Source organism: Opisthocomus hoazin, chromosome 25 (assembly GCF_030867145.1).
Source record: "Opisthocomus hoazin isolate bOpiHoa1 chromosome 25, bOpiHoa1.hap1, whole genome shotgun sequence".
In the NCBI taxonomy this organism is placed as follows: Eukaryota; Metazoa; Chordata; class Aves; order Opisthocomiformes; family Opisthocomidae; genus Opisthocomus; species Opisthocomus hoazin.
In genome coordinates, this window is record NC_134438.1 from 7,367,920 (window position 1) to 7,383,217 (window position 15,298).

General features: G+C 43.2%; 1 protein-coding gene and 1 pseudogene across 4 annotated transcripts; both read left to right on the forward strand.

Moving 5' to 3' along the window:
- The first annotated feature begins 2,083 nt into the window (after window positions 1-2,083).
- Window positions 2,084-8,572, forward strand: LOC104335536 (triggering receptor expressed on myeloid cells 2). Of its 4 annotated transcripts, none has more exons than XM_075442983.1 (5): window positions 2,137-2,190; window positions 4,102-4,545; window positions 5,936-6,280; window positions 6,612-6,666; window positions 7,091-8,572. In XM_075442983.1, exons 3-5 carry the CDS (start codon window positions 5,974-5,976, stop codon window positions 7,305-7,307), a joined length of 579 nt encoding a protein of 192 aa, XP_075299098.1. In that variant the 5' UTR covers window positions 2,137-2,190; window positions 4,102-4,545; window positions 5,936-5,973; the 3' UTR covers window positions 7,308-8,572. The 4 variants fall into 4 exon arrangements, with proteins under 4 accessions (XP_009939578.1, XP_075299098.1, XP_075299099.1 ...); XM_075442984.1 differs by lacking the exon at window positions 2,137-2,190 and adding an exon at window positions 3,197-3,326; XM_009941276.2 differs by lacking the exon at window positions 4,102-4,545 and having other exon boundaries at window positions 2,084-2,190.
- Window positions 8,573-9,470: 898 nt separating this feature from the next.
- LOC104335690 (uncharacterized) lies at window positions 9,471-15,061 on the forward strand (annotated as a pseudogene).
- The last annotated feature ends 237 nt before the right edge of the window (window positions 15,062-15,298 follow it).

Genomic DNA, 15,298 nt, shown 5'->3' on the forward strand with positions numbered 1-15,298 from the left:
GCCCCAGGACAGACCGGAGGAAGCTCTGTACAGACAGTAGCACAGAGCAAGAAACTGGTAGGCTGTGCGAAAAAGCTGCAGGAAGTATGACGCAGACAACAGAAGAAGAAGTATGAGCATAAGAGGGCTGGTCTCAACATCAGCTGATATAACAGATGGGACATGACAGTAATTAAGAGGGGATTATTTACAGATGTAGTTATCCAGGTAAGTCAGACACACAATACATTTACAGATCTCCACTGCAGCTATGATGCAGGCTGGCAGTTTCTAAGAGCTGCCACAGGAACATTAGACTGGCTGGGACCTCGTCAAATCCTGCTATCCTGAATAAGCACACCATAAACTATCAAACATGTTTTTCACATGCACTTGGTCTCTCACCTTCATTGCTATGAGGTGTCTTTGGATCTCTTCAGGAATCACTATCCAGCTAGTCTCAGATGTAGCTCTGTTCTTTTGCAGCATTGTGCTGTACTTTAAACAGCTCTTCCCAGCCTATTCACCAGTGCAGCTGGTTCTTTGTAAGTTCTTTGGAAGACCAACACAAACCAGCATGCCTGCTTCCAGCACTTTTTATTTTTTTGGCTACACCATAGAAAGCAAGCTTTTGCGGCTGCTTCTAAAGTCACAGGAGACCAGAAATGCACGTGCAGTTTCACGGGAGAGCTCACCAGGGCCTTGGAAAGCGATACCATCACTTCCCTCTGTCTGCTGGAAATACTCCAAATAACACATTTGCTGCTTCTGTTTAGCAGTCATGTGGTGAGCAATATGAAAGGAGTTTGCTGGGGCTCAGCTCAGTTTCTCCAAAAGACCAGAAACCCTGGCACTTTATTTGGCTGCACCAAGCTCTGCAGAGAGGTGGCAAATTAAAGGGGCCCTATTCACAAGCCAGTCACATCCAGTAGGCTTCTCTTTCTATAGCTGCAGCAGAGAACTTGATCTATTTTTTGAGATTTTTCAGAGTTGACATGTTTAACTTCTAATGATAGAAAGAAAAAGAAAATGGTTCTGGAAATGGTTCATTCAGCCCAAGATTCCCCTATTTGCTGTTCATGCAGTCAGTTACACTGGGTGAAAGAGTGGAAGAGTAATAGAAGAAAACAACTGAATGGAAGAGGGACATTTTCAGGGAGACAGTTGCTTCTGATCAAAGAGAATACAGATTGGTGCTCACTGAAGCAAGAATGAACAAAAAACTGCAGTCAGTCCTCACAGAGAATTTTTGTATACTGTAAGGTACCATTTCCTTAAACACTAATTAGAGGGAAGAAAAACAAGGCACATTAATGAATGGACCTGCATATTTACCTGCCTGTTAAGAAGCAGATAAACACACAATTTAAGAAGCCAAGGTCTATTCATATTTGCATGGAAGATCTCCAAGCATATCAATTCAAAAGAGAAAAGCCTCCAATCCATCAACAGCCTACAGTATGCTAACGCCATAGGAGGCTCCCTAACTGCAGTCCTGAACTACTGCATCAGTATGGCACTGACTGGCTCTGAGTCAGTGCCCCCATCCTTTGATCTTATGTCCTTTCTGCTAGGTACAAAATAAACATGTCTGGTTTGCTCATTTAAAGCACCTCCCAGCTTCACCCAACACAGTGTTCTTGTCTTCTGGTCTTCCATTACATGTCCAATAGGAATGCTTCATGCGCAGGCTCTTCCAAATCTTCTTTCTATAATAACCTGCAAGATTATGTCCTTGCTCTCCCTTCACCCTCTTGATGCTGACTGAGCTACCTGCAGAGTCTTGATGAGAGATGCCTTTTCCCTTTCTGGCTTTCCAGAAATTCACAAGCTCGCATGTAAAGCCTGCTCTGGGGACAGGCACCATTGCCGAGCTGAGAGGGACTCCCAGTACCATGGTTTCAGGCCATCACATGATGCTCTCTTTCAGGCTGTCTAGACTAAACTGTGGCTGTGAGTGGGCAATGCTGATGCCTGAAATTTCAGCCCATGAGAGAAATGCCTGTCCCTGGTGAATTGCTCAACATGCAGGACGAAAAAGATGCCAAGTTCCTGTGCTCATTCCTTCCGGCAGAGCAAGGAGGGTGGAAAAGCAAGCTGCTCTTGGGCAAGAGCCCTTTTCACTTTTCTCCAGACTCCTCTCTTGTCCCCTTCTCTGCACCGCTGACATGGAGAAGCTCATGCACCTCATCTTCTTGGTCTTCTTGTCAGGTAAGAAAGCATACATGGCATTGGGTTTCAGTTAACAGATAGAGTAAAGGATTGCTGCAAAACTTAGTCTCTACCTGCACCTGGTATGAGATGACTGATAATGCCACAGGAAAAGACTGCACAGGTCTTGAAAGACAGTAGCTTTTTCCAAATGCAAATGTATCTTTGTTGTAGCATGCAGTTCTTTTGAAGACCAATGCAAACAGTTATTTTGGATAAAAAGAGTCTTACTGCCTGTCTGTACACTGTGAAGTCCAGTGCAATACAAGCAGAGGGAACCTGGAGCATTGCAGTGTGTTCAGCCCCCTGCTCTTCCTCCCCAGTTATACTGCAGGGATGTCAGACTCCTTCCTTGGAGTTTGTTCTTTTCCCTTAATTTAACAAAGGGCCAGTGGTGACCCCAGTGCTCAGCTTTTCTCACAGGGATCATTTTGAGTCAGAACAGGAAATACTGTTGACAGAAGTCCTCTGCGCCTTCTCAGAATGAAATGTGAAATTTCAAAATCCTATTTGCATTTGTAGGGCTTTGAATGTAAATTGCAGCATCTAGGGTTCAAGAGGAGGAAAACAAAACTCAGTGAATGGGACATCTCTGAAATCTTGAGCACTTGACTATTCTCAGCTTGGAAAGTAATGTTCATCTGAAGTGAGAAACAAGGCACAGGACCCAGACAGTACTCCCAGCTAGCAGCCTTCTCTCTCCAGCCACACTCTGGAGATCCAATACTTGCAGGAGTGCACATAAAGGCAACAGATTCAGGCTTCCGGAGCACGAAACCTGTCTCAAAAATCTGAATGAGTTTGGAAAAAAGTCCACTGTACTTTTTTCAGTAGCGTGCAACAAGGGAGGAGGAACACAAATAGTAAATGAACTGTTAGCAGAATTGGTTGAAAAGATAATGACACAACATTTTCCACAGGGGCATCAGCAAATCTTTAAATGCCATGGTTCTGATCAAGAGATTTTTTGCACTGCTGTTTTAAATAGAAATAGAAAACTAAAAACCAAAACCCTGAGGCCATTCCAGGAACCGAACGGGCAGAATTGGAGGCAAGATGGGGTCCACAAGAGAAATAGGAGAGGGAGTTCCAACCTTTAGAGCGATTGCAAAGGGCCGGACTGGACATTCAGTGAGGTAAGCTTTGACTGGAACAACTGAGGGGAGCAACATATGAGGACGAAGACTTGTAGGTGTACTTGAAGAGACTTGGGTACTTGGCAAGAACAGATCCATTTTTATGCCACCTTCTAGCCTGGAAGACCTTCATATTTTTTAGTTCACAATTCACCTAGAATGGCTGAAATTATTTTAAGAAGTGTTACTAAAAAGGCTCAGCCAGCACAAGTTCTCACAAAAGCCTATTTTTTAATTTACTGCTGTTTTATCATTACTTATGATTTCACAGAAGGCACTAGCCGCTGAATTTTTTCACTGGAAATACAGAGATTTCCACAAATACCACAGTGCACTTCTCTCTGGAAGTATTAATAGCTCAGACTGTTCTGCCTTTGCCTGCCATAAAGAGGAATGGAAATTAGAAACAAGGAACCAAGGCAAAAATAGGCCAAGTAGCTAAAGACCAGTTGTCAACATGATTAAAATTAGTAGGATATTAAAAGACAGGGTGAAAAAAAAATGCTAAAACCCTGGATTTAGAAATTAAGAGTAAGATTAAGAAGTAACTTCCTAAAAAGCTTGCTGGGCACTGGTTTGTAGGTGTCACTTTGATTCTAGCATTTTCCAGGGCTGTATTGCTTCTCTCTGGCCGTGTAAATGTGGTGGCATTCCCCCCCCTCCTCCCCCCATCGGAGCGCCTGGCGATCTCAGAACCAGCCGACATTGAGTTCTTGCTTGTACTGCAAGAGCAGTGAGCTGGGATGACTTGGCACTTCTCTTGTCTTTGTACCAGAGCAGTGAGTTGGGACGATCAGGTACTCCCTGACCGCATCTGGAACTCCTGCTGCCTGGATCCTACCTGCCTGGGAAACATCAGAACTATACATTCTGGGAAGTACTGGAATTGTATGGTTGCTGTCAAGATACCAGAATTACCTCATATGGATTGTGGCCAGGATGGAAATTTACTGATGACTAAAGTCAGTCATCTTGTGACCCTATCAAGAGCGGTACCAAGTGAGGCCCTTTGAGCTCTCCTGGACCGCAGTAGGCGTGCCCAGTATCTCCCTCTGAGCGGGACACCTCTCAGAGCCCTCGAACGCTGAAGTTTGACGTTACTGTCGCTGAAGGAACCTGGGCTGAACTACAGGGAACCTTCACTTCTTGAGGCTCAACCTTCGCCTATTGAGAAAATAATTTGGAGTATTTCACTGAACTCAAGGGGAATTTTTAACAGGTACCTTTATCTATGCATATTGTCTGTGTGCATGTGTGTGTGTGAATCAATTCAAATCATGATATTCTACTATTGCGACTGTAGTGAATCCTTTTTAATCACTTTGTAAATGCTAAATCAACCAATGATTAGTTGCTGCTAAATTCCTGTGATTCCTTCTCTTTAACTCTGAACAAACCTTACATTGCTGCTAGACATATGCTTTAGACATAAACCATTGCAGTCTAAGGCAAAGTCCGGATCCAGGTGCACCTAGGCTCCTCCCTGAACAGGAGTTTAGAAAGCAAGGGGGCCCATTCTGAACCTTGTGACTCAACAGGAGGGTCTCCCTTAACCCTTACACCTTTCTTCAATCTCCGTATACGTCATGCTATCTCAATCCTACCTCGATTTTGTATTCCATTCATTTAATAAGTAAGAGAATGAACCTTGCCATTGAACTTTGTTAAATCACATTTTATAAATTCCTGTTAAAAATTATTTCTTACAAATACCTTTGACAGTGATTTTTTAAGCCACCTAACCACTCATTCGTGACAGTAAAGAGCCTTACAATGGGGATAAACTTCATGGGCATTTACCACAAAGGGTGTTTTCCACAGCAGAGGGTACTCCAGAGCCAAACCTGCACCTATGAACTTCTTATATGTAAGGGCCAAGCTCAAGGCCAAAATCTGAAGCAAGCTGCAGCTGTATGCAAGTCAGCAGGTCAGACGTTGCATAGCAGGGGTGTTACAGCAAGACTAGTCTAACGAGAGTTACACAGAAACAATTTGTCATCATTGGGTCAAGCTATGTTTTTACGAGCTGGCTTGTAGAAAGAGCTTTTAAAAATCAAGACAGATTGCCTGATGCCAACTCAGTCTACCTGAATGCCCAGCTTCCTGCTCCTCAGGACTGGAGGAAAATGCAAGTTTATATTTAATCCCCTAACCACGCTGACAAACCGCTTCCCCTTACTGGGCAGGACCCCAATGATTATGAAAACTGTGATGTGGTTGAGCTCCAGATGGAAATCCTGGAGCAGTCACCCCAGGGCCACCAGGGAAGACAAAGACCAAAATCTCCTGAGCTTCAGAAAATCTGCAAATATTAATGAATCTGATACCTCCTCCTTCCCTCAGTCCCCCACACAAGAGTAGATGCCTGGCAATAGCCAAATAACCACCAGTCAGAGGGATCAATACAGACGTATTTCAAGAAAGTCTGAACCCAGACTGAATGTAAGCACACTGCATTTTTCATAGGGGAAGCAGACAGGTAAGACCCCTACTGCTGACAGCAGCCATCACTAGAGTTGTAAAAGAGGAAAAGGATGTTTAGCAAAAACATAACGGAAAGGGATAGATATGAAAGAGACTTGGCTCACCACTTCCTCCTTCTCTCCTAGCACCATGTGCTGCAGAGAACGTCACTGTGGTGTATGGAATGGAAGGGGGCACCATTTCTGTCAACTGCACCTATAACCCCTGGCAGCAGCGGTGGAGAGAAAAGAGCTGGTGCAAGCTGATCGACGAGACCAAGTGCGAACATGTGGTGAGCGCCCGACGCTTTTGGTTGCCTTTCCTAAAGAACAGGAATGGCACCACCTCCATCAGTGACAATGTCCGTGAAGGGGTCCTGACAGTGACCATGAAGCGACTCAGGAAGCAGGATGCTGGGTTGTACCAGTGCAAAACTGATTACCTGGGGGAAACAAACAGCTTAAGGAAGGTGCAAGTGGAAGTGCTGACAGGTATGCCCTGGGAGCTCCTACCAAAATTTCATGTGTGTCTGCAGATGCCAAGGCCTCACTTTAGTAAACACCTACCTTTGTCTTACACTAAGGAAGTACTGTGTCTCATTGCCTCTTTTTAGTTCCTGATTTACAGCAACGTGACCTCATTGTTACAGGACTTCTAATACATGTCATCCCCTTATTGCTACCCTAATTAATCTTCTAGCACACAGGCCAGTTCCCAGTCTCACTTGGTTATCTATACCTATCTGGGGCACTGGTGCTGGTGACACCAATGAGTATCATCCAGAAACATCTGCAGACTAAACTGTTCCGTTTCTATCATCAGCTGTCCTGGAGACCCAAATGCCAGAGGAGCCTAAAGCGGTGCAGAGCATCTCCAGGTAAGCCATAAAACTCCTCATGCTGTAATCTCTAGTCTTCCTAGGATTAAACCAGATTAGCATCGACAACCCTATTTGAAGCTGAAAGGGATACCACCAGAGGCATATTCTCTACCTCATCCTAATCCATGACAATTCTCAGAGCTGCTGTGTGGTTTCTAAACAGCAGCCTTATCCCAATCCAGAAAATGTAGTGCTTCAGTGCCAAGCAAAACAACTCCTGCAGATCATAATTTATCTGTATGCGAGATCTGGCAATTAAAACCTATTATATGGTTGTTCTAACCTCCCAGGCTCTGTTGTGCACAGGCAGGGACTGTCTGTTGCAGATGTTATGATTTCACATTGTGTATTACAAGAGGTTCTTTAAAGGTTGAACCATCCCACAGCTAAGCTTTGTTGTTGTATTTATGTTTCCCTATAGCATACCTCCTGAAGCTGATTTCACCGTCTTCTACATCATTGCTGGATTCCTGGTTACCAAGTTCATGGTGGCTGTGCTGATGTTTATCATTGGCAACAGTAAGCAGAACAGAGAAACACAGCAGAACCACCCCAACCTGAATGAGCAGCAGGTCCTCTCTTTCACTCATGACCTTGCGCATGATGGAATCAGCCCCTCCTGGGAGACCACTGCTTAGAGCTAAACCAAAGGGAATCCACAGGGAGATGAACATCAAGCGTCTGCAGGCAAAGCTTTGCCACCTGCTGTAAGGAAAGGATTGCCTGCTAAATATAGGTATCGATGGACCTGTCACTCCAGACAGGGAATGTCACCATCTGCCACCTCTTCTCATTGGTGCTGACCAACTTTTTCCAACACAATTGAACTGAAAAGATGCCGCCAGTAACACCTGAACCTAATGGAAGAGGATGGGATCGAGGGCAAGGAGGAATATGAAGCCTTTCTTTCTGTCAAAAGATCCAGCACAGACTTACCTATGTGCAGAGATGCTTCTCCAGGCACGGTAAACGTGAGAGCTCTGCTCAGTTTTTCCCCAGCTTGTTGCTAGGCCAGGAACAACTGCTGATCTACAAGCTACTGGCAAATGCTTTGTTATAAATGAAACTACAGATACACCAGCGAACATAAATCAGGTAACACATCTTAACAACCATGTGTTGAGCAACTCACAAACACATCCACATAATGTAAAAATGGAAAGACATGGTTCTGTCTCAAGTCTCCAAGAAACTTCTCCTCATTCTTCAAAGATCAGTGTTGAAGAACTAATAGCTTTTTTCAAGGTATCGTACATATCTCCACAAAATGCTCAAATGCTTCCCCCAAAAGCATGAACTATAACCAGAACTAGATGGTTTGTACTGAAAGCTAATACTATTATTTGTCCAGAAATCGGCTTTTTAACTCAGATTCCCCTCTCTAAACACCGAAGCTTTTGACACACTCTTGGCAATGCAATGCTCTGCTGTCATCTCCAGTCACTGCCAGTAGCTGCACCACACCACCAGGCAGTTATTCCAGATAGTCATCTCCAGTTATCTTTCCACCAGGGTCTGAACTGAGACCCATCAACTTCACGACATCTCAGAGCAGTGCCAGGTGAGAGATTCTGCCTGTCCGAGGTGATGAAGACTAGCTCACAAAGATTCCCTTGGACAGCATGGATCCTTGGTGAACAGTCACTGTGGAAAGGCATAAGGAACTGCAGAATAACAGAAAGGGATGTGAAGACTACATGCAGCTCTGACCCTGCTTCCTCATTTCTCAAATGATTTTATGAACAAACAATGAACTGTGTCTCTGTACTTCTCCCTGTATTTTTTCCACCCTCTCAAGTGGATGTTACCAACATATGATCATTGTTCATCACTCTCCAAAGTGAAGCTGCATTTAGCTCTGCCAGGAACACCCCAAAACCACGGGCATTCACACTTCTTTTCCCTGCACTGCCTGTAAAGCTAAATAAAATCAAACTGATTATCTGACTTCTTGTGGATCCATGATAAAGGGCTGCAGTGCACCAGATCACAGTACATCACCCAGAGAAGAAGTAACACTTAGAGCATGCTGGTGTGTTTATAATGTACAGAAATGCTCTGAGCCAGCTGGGCAGACTGGCACATCCAGCCAGCTCCATTAGCACCATTGAGAAACAGCGGCTCAGATCCAAAAACCAGATCAGGTTATGCATGGTTGTGCTCTGTCTAAACTAATTTCCTCTGTTTGAGAGGGTAAATTAGCCCATACAGTCACACACCACTGCAACTGTACTAACACAAACATAGCTTCAGTATTCCCGGATGGTACCCTGGTGCCCAGCTAGACGCACTATAAAACAGCGGAACCACAGCTCTGGGTCCTAATTCCAGCTCCAACCTGTTGAGAGACCTCAGGGAGGGCCATCCATTGCCTCTGATGGCACAGTGATGCTTGTCCACCACTACACAAGGGCTTTAGGAACGAGGGATATAAAACTTGCATGGAAGTGCAAAGCAGCAGTAAGGATGAACACATCCAGCTGAAAGCTGCTCTGTAATATATCAAGGCAGCACTAGGGACTGAAAATGCTTATTTCTTTTCCAGCCTCACAGTCTGACTGCTAAATACAGCTATCTAGACAACAATACACTTAAGGCGAAAAAGCAGCCAGTAAACATTTTGCAGTCTTCCCACCCAAGAAGAAATATTAAGATTGTGGTTAAATGATATTCTCAGCAATTCTGAAATGGCATCATCACTCTAGGCAGCAGATGACTGCAAGTGACAGAGCAAGTTAGCTTCCTCTGCAATAGAGAATTTCTCAGTGATAAAGAAGCTCTGGGGTACATTTTATTCCTCTATGCCCTAGAACACTTTCTGCTTCAGGATGGGGGTTTTTCCAGTCCTTCTGCTCTTGCTGGCACCACCAGGTAAGGCTCAGAGACTCTTCATTTCTCCTAGGAACAGGATGCTCTCCGTGCTGTTGCATGCATTGCACACCGTTATTTCCTTAAGCACTTTTTATTCAGGCCATTTATAGCCAGACACAGAATGAGATTCCCAGAAGTCAATGTGCGGAAGAAACGTTTAGCCTGAAATTTGCTTATTTTACTTATACAAGCTTTTGGGTTCTCGTTTTTGTTTATAGTAGTTCTGTATTTCATGCAGAAACTGATCTTCATGGAGGGACGTTTGGCAATCTTTGCCCTTCTGAGACCTTTCTCTCCAACCACTGTGAAGTTCTCAGTCTGAAATCAGCTAGCATACGGGGAGGAAAATCTGTGTTTGTGGCTCTCTCCTCACGGATCAGGTATTGTCATAGGCTAGCTGCTGTTTGCTTTCTTATTGCAAACCAATACTGGGTCAACAGAGAGGAACAATAGGAATAAAAATGGAAAAAGGGTAGCGGCACTAATGCTAAGCGTAGATGTTCATTTCCGCAAACGTGCAGAGTTTAATTACTCTTCTCAGAGGCCCAGCGTGACAGTCCCAGTGGTATAAGGTAAGAAAAACTGGCATACTAAGCTGTGACTAGTCATAGCATCATTTTCATCTTTATTTGGAAGAATCGTGCATGGCAGCAGAGGACAGGCAAGTGTTTCTGCACACAGAGGGAGAGTCGTCCAGAGCTAACATGACACGCACAAGAACATGAGAAGAAATTTTGGTGCAAGTATCTGTCAGAAAAATCTTGTCCAGTCTTAGCCTTGGGTTCTCCTTTAAAAGAAAGGATCAACCTTCACCATGCACTGCATTGTTCAGTTGATCTGACAGACTTTGGACATGGCTGGTTTTCTATGATCTTGACTGCACTTCAAAGAGAGAATTCTGGAACATAACAGTGTGGGGTGTAGGGAGATCTGAAGAATATTCTGCTGCAAAGAATACAGATGGTGGTTTCACTTGAAGGTGAGCTATGAGGTCAACAGTGCATCGGGTGGGAGACAGCCAAAATAAATCAAGAATGATGTGTCATTGCCATTTTTGTTTCACAGCAAAACAGGGTGTATCTACACACAGAGAGCCCACTAGAGGTTATCAAGGACAGAGTAAAACTCTATTATGTAGCTCAATGTAGAACCACAATATGTACCTATATGTATCTAGAGGCAGAAGTGGCCAGGAATTTATTTTTGCCATATGAAATAAAAATGTTTCAAAGGAAAAAACCAGAAAATAATCAATAATTTACAGATTACCATCAAGAACCATGAATACAATTTTGTAGGATTGTATTAACCAAAAACAAATGGCTTTGGGACAGAAAGATTTCAAGTAGGTTGATGAAAACTAAAAAAACAATCCTCGCTTTTGCACAAAATTTTCCATTCTGTTAAAAGTGTTTTAGAGTCACAGAAATCTTTCACAAAGAAAAGCTCTGATAACTCATGTAAAAGACTTGTAAGATGGAACAAAACCATCTTAAACTTGAACATATGCACGAGGCATAAGAAAGATGCTGAGGTGGCTCCCTGTCCCAGCACCTGGGGAATCTGGCAGCAAGAACAACCCTGGAACCTGATATAGCCCACGTTCAGGAAGGGCAGCAGTAATCCAAATTTCCCATTTGCCACCCCAGCTTCACCTCCAGCGACCACCCTCCTCAGACTGGGGCTGGTTATTTGCTTGTCTTCTGCAAGTTCTCTTTGTGCTGATGTTAGCTCTGCTCCTTTGTTGGGTGAGATGCACTGCCATGGATTGTTTTTTCCTGTCTTTTCCCTCTAACGAATCACCACTCTATTTTCTTTAGAACTTGTGAGGCTATTCGCAAAAAAAGGGAACTCTCTGTCCCTTCACTGCTCCTATTCTGTGATAGCCAACATAAGGCAACATTTTATTTAGTGCAAAACGGTGTCCCAAATTAGATGTTAGCCTATCGTGAGAACTCTGATCAAAGTATCATTAAAGTAGGCAGGAATGAAATGATGAACGACTTCTCATGGAAAATGATTACAGTGTAGCTGAAAAAGCTCCAACTTAAAGACTCAGGAGAATATCATCTTGAGAGCCATTTCCAGGGGAGAAACAAACTACTGAAAAGGATCATGCTGGAAGTTTTGGGCAAGTTAATCAAAGAGTTAATGATCTTCTGAAGTCAGCAATTTCTTTCCACTTCACAAGAAAGATTACAGGTCAATGTTAAAGAGCTCTCTTCTGAGCCTGGAAATTTCCTGAGACACGGATAATTCCTGAATTTCTTTTTTTAAAACAGATTTTTGATACATACTAATGGCATAAACAAATTGCAGCGAACGGGTGGGGGGAGTCTGGTGTGGCTTCACTGACTAATGCAATTTTACATTTACATCAGCAGATGAAACAGACTCCAAGCAATCTGAGTCTTTGCATGAATTTCTACCTGAGTTCATCTGTTTGCCACTGCTTATTACTAAGCTTCTGTATTTGTTTTAACACTTCACTTTCTCTTCTGCTTTTAGCCAGAATGGGAGGCAGAAAAACAGAAGATACTTAGTGGAAGCTATTCTTTGATTTTTCTGATGTGACTGAAAAATGTGTCTGGTAATCACATGATGCATCTTTTTTCTAAGATGCTTCCTTTCTAACAGCACTGAAGTGCCCGAAGAAACAATTCAGTTTCCATACTGTTCTCTAAACCAGTATGCATTTTCATGGCTGACTTACACCTTCTACAAAACTTGTCTCCTGCAAGAGCTGTCCTTTGACCTGTCACAGGACCCAAACTTGTAAGGAAAACAGAAATCAAATCTCATTTGTTCCTCTGCACGATATAATAATTGAATAAGTAGGTTTTCCAAGGCACCATGCAATCAAGTATCAAATATTTTGCAAGAACGGAAACACCACTAGAGGACCACAACCCAAAGGGAAGGAAACTGCAATCACAGTATGTCTGTTCTTGTCCTGCTAGCTATTTACTGCTGGCTCTCTGGCTGGACCTACACTTGATGCCTTCCTTTAACTACACTGATAACAGCTACCATCCAACAACCCAAACAAAACTCCCAGCTCTTACCTGAGGAACTGGTTGATTCATTCCTGTGATTCAGCCACATTAACTAACCTTCTTCTACTGGTAAATAGCACAGGACGAATTTTCTTGTGCAACTTCACAATTTCATAGCTGACAAGCAAGCAGTAATTCTGGACCATTCTCCAAACTTGCAAAGCAGGACTTTTTAGCATGAGAAAAAGTCAACAGGGATGGATTGATGTGGGAATATCATCTGCTCTTGTTTCTTTTTCAAGGGGAAAATTGGAATTGGGATGCAGCTTTAGACACCATTTTATTTCCCACTAAGAAGGGGATGTCACCAACCCCACAGATGACAGCAGTAAGGATCAGAGGTAAAAAACAAACACTCTCAGACTCTAAGTGTAGCATTCTGGATGCACTGCAGGATTTGAGGACCTGTGTGACAAACAACTTAAGCATGTACACACACACACACGTACACACACAGGGAGGCTTCCCCTTCTCCTCTGTAGAGTTAGGTCCAGCTTCTCCAAGTTCCATGAAAAGCTGTAGAAGGTTCCTATCAGTTTCAGGAGCACCAGGTGAGGCCTCTACTGAAGATGCTTAGTTTGACTGTGTTCTTATTTTCTGTCTGGTTGAAAAAGGGGCAGCTACATGGCCCATGCAATGCTACAGTAACTGTGCCTTTTGTACAAGCAGACCAGCCTATGACCAATCCCAGCTAAACAACATGGTATGTTACATAAGAGTTATTACCAGGCCTGATCAAAGGTGACACTATTAATGATCCTGATCAAAGACAGACCATGAGAAGGGCTACTGCATCCTGATAAGGGATGCCTCTGAACTCTGGTGGCACTGCAAATGACTGCAGGAAGAGAATTCAAGCTCCCGAGTATTCCCCAGGCTTGCCAAGTGCCAGAAAAAAGGATGGATCCTCTGTGGCTGTAGATCGGAACTGACCTCACGGAACCACGCTTGTTTAGGGACAGCAGGGGTAATATTTGCATGCTGAATTTTTGTCCTGGAACCATAATCCATTTTCAAACACACAAAATCCCCTCACAAATTAACCTAGTCACCTCTGGTGCAGTAAACAGTAATGGAGATAGAATGCTTTTCCTGCAGGACTCCCTATGCTCTCATGGTGCTGAGTTCCTTCCTGCCTACAACTGCTCTGATTGCTACTGTTCTATTCCTCATCACCACTTACATCAGAAGAAAAAAGGCAGGTAAAGCTCCCTAATCCTTGTCTAGTTATCCTGCCCCTACAGCTTGTCAGCCCACCACCCTGAATGTGAGGAAGTTCTGTTCATAGCAATCATTGTCCAGGGAGGCAATGAGACTGAGCTGAGAGTGAAATGCAGGATGTGAGTTAAATCACAGGGAAGGGATAGTGGGTGCAGAGATTTTTAAAATGAAAAGGTAAAGGTGTGGTTTTACACTCAAAGGAGATTCTGTCCTTCATGGCAGGAAAAGGGATAGACTTTGGCAGACATCCTTCTTTCAGTCAAGCAGCACTGCAGGTAAGACATCATCAGAAATCCCATATTCCTGGTGCTTTGTTTGATCTCTGTCATGCAGAGACGCTGGCTCTGTGTTCTCCACTCACAGGGGTTATAAAGCATGCAGTACCATGCATCCTACAGGGGATGCATAGCATCCACTCAAGCTATCAGACTAAAGCTAGCTGTCTATATTTGTTGATTGTCTGACATCTTGTTGCAAAGCAGACACAACCTACCTCAGTTATTTGAGTAAGTCATAGCCCTTCTGCATAGCTTTGTTTATAGTACTCAGAAAAATAAATGTAATAACAAATATATAATTTTGATAATTAACTGGCCTTGAATCTTCAGTGACATCACCAAAGGTTCTCATCAAAGGAAAACCCTGCTAGTTGAAATCGCCCTAAACATTTAGCGTGTAAACTGTTGCTGCATGTTTCTACCCAGTCCCTTAAATCTGAGGATGTAGAATTTTGTGTAAGAGAAGTTTTCTAAACCTCTAAACATTGTGTAAGAGAAGTTTTCTAAACTTCTCTGAGCACACATTCCCTTTTCCCATGCATCTCCTCCCCTCTTCCCCAGTTTCATGATCCAAGGAGAAAATATTTGTGATTGGAGATGAACTAAGACTAATATTCAGAAGCAAAAAATGCTGAATTTCTTTTTAACTTCTCATTCTTTGTGGTTTCTCAGAAGGATGGAAGAAACAAAGCAAGCAGAATGCCTGATGGGGAACCGAATGATAATACAATATATGCTGTCATAAGGCACCAACCTCAGACAAAGCCTGAAGATGTTATATATGTCAAGATACAGCCTTCATCAGAAGTTTTCTTCCACGCTCAACAACCACCCAGCAATTCAGTTTCCTCAGGGTCTGTGGAATACGCTACTGTTATCTTCCAAGTCACAACTCCACATTCTGGAACTGAAAAGAGAAAAACAGGTCCACCTAAACAAAGCAGCACAAAGCTTTGGGCTTATTAGCAGAATTTTGCTGAACTGCACTTAGAAACAATCTATTTATAACCAGTTGCTGAAGCTCGATACATATGGGATGCAAGGCAGAAAGCAACTGAAAGGATGAAGCATGTGGATGCATAAACCTTCCCTGAAAAAATAACTGCAGTTTTCCAATAGTTTAGCATCACAATTCAGTTATTGGTAAGAAAATCTAGTGGAAGGCTATGGTATATTTGCTTTTTCCATATTGTTCTATTTTTA

What these genes read in the sequence shown, in the direction of transcription:
- LOC104335536 (XM_009941276.2), top strand. Translation starts at nt 2,148, where the DNA reads ATGGAGAAGCTCATGCACCTCATCTTCTTGGTCTTCTTGTCAG. An exon ending in GCAAGTGGAAGTGCTGACAG is followed by an intron (nt 6,281 to 6,611) that starts GTATGCCCTGGG and finishes TTCTATCATCAG; the next exon opens with CTGTCCTGGAGACCCAAATG. An exon ending in GCGGTGCAGAGCATCTCCAG is followed by an intron (nt 6,667 to 7,090) that starts GTAAGCCATAAA and finishes GTTTCCCTATAG; the next exon opens with CATACCTCCTGAAGCTGATT.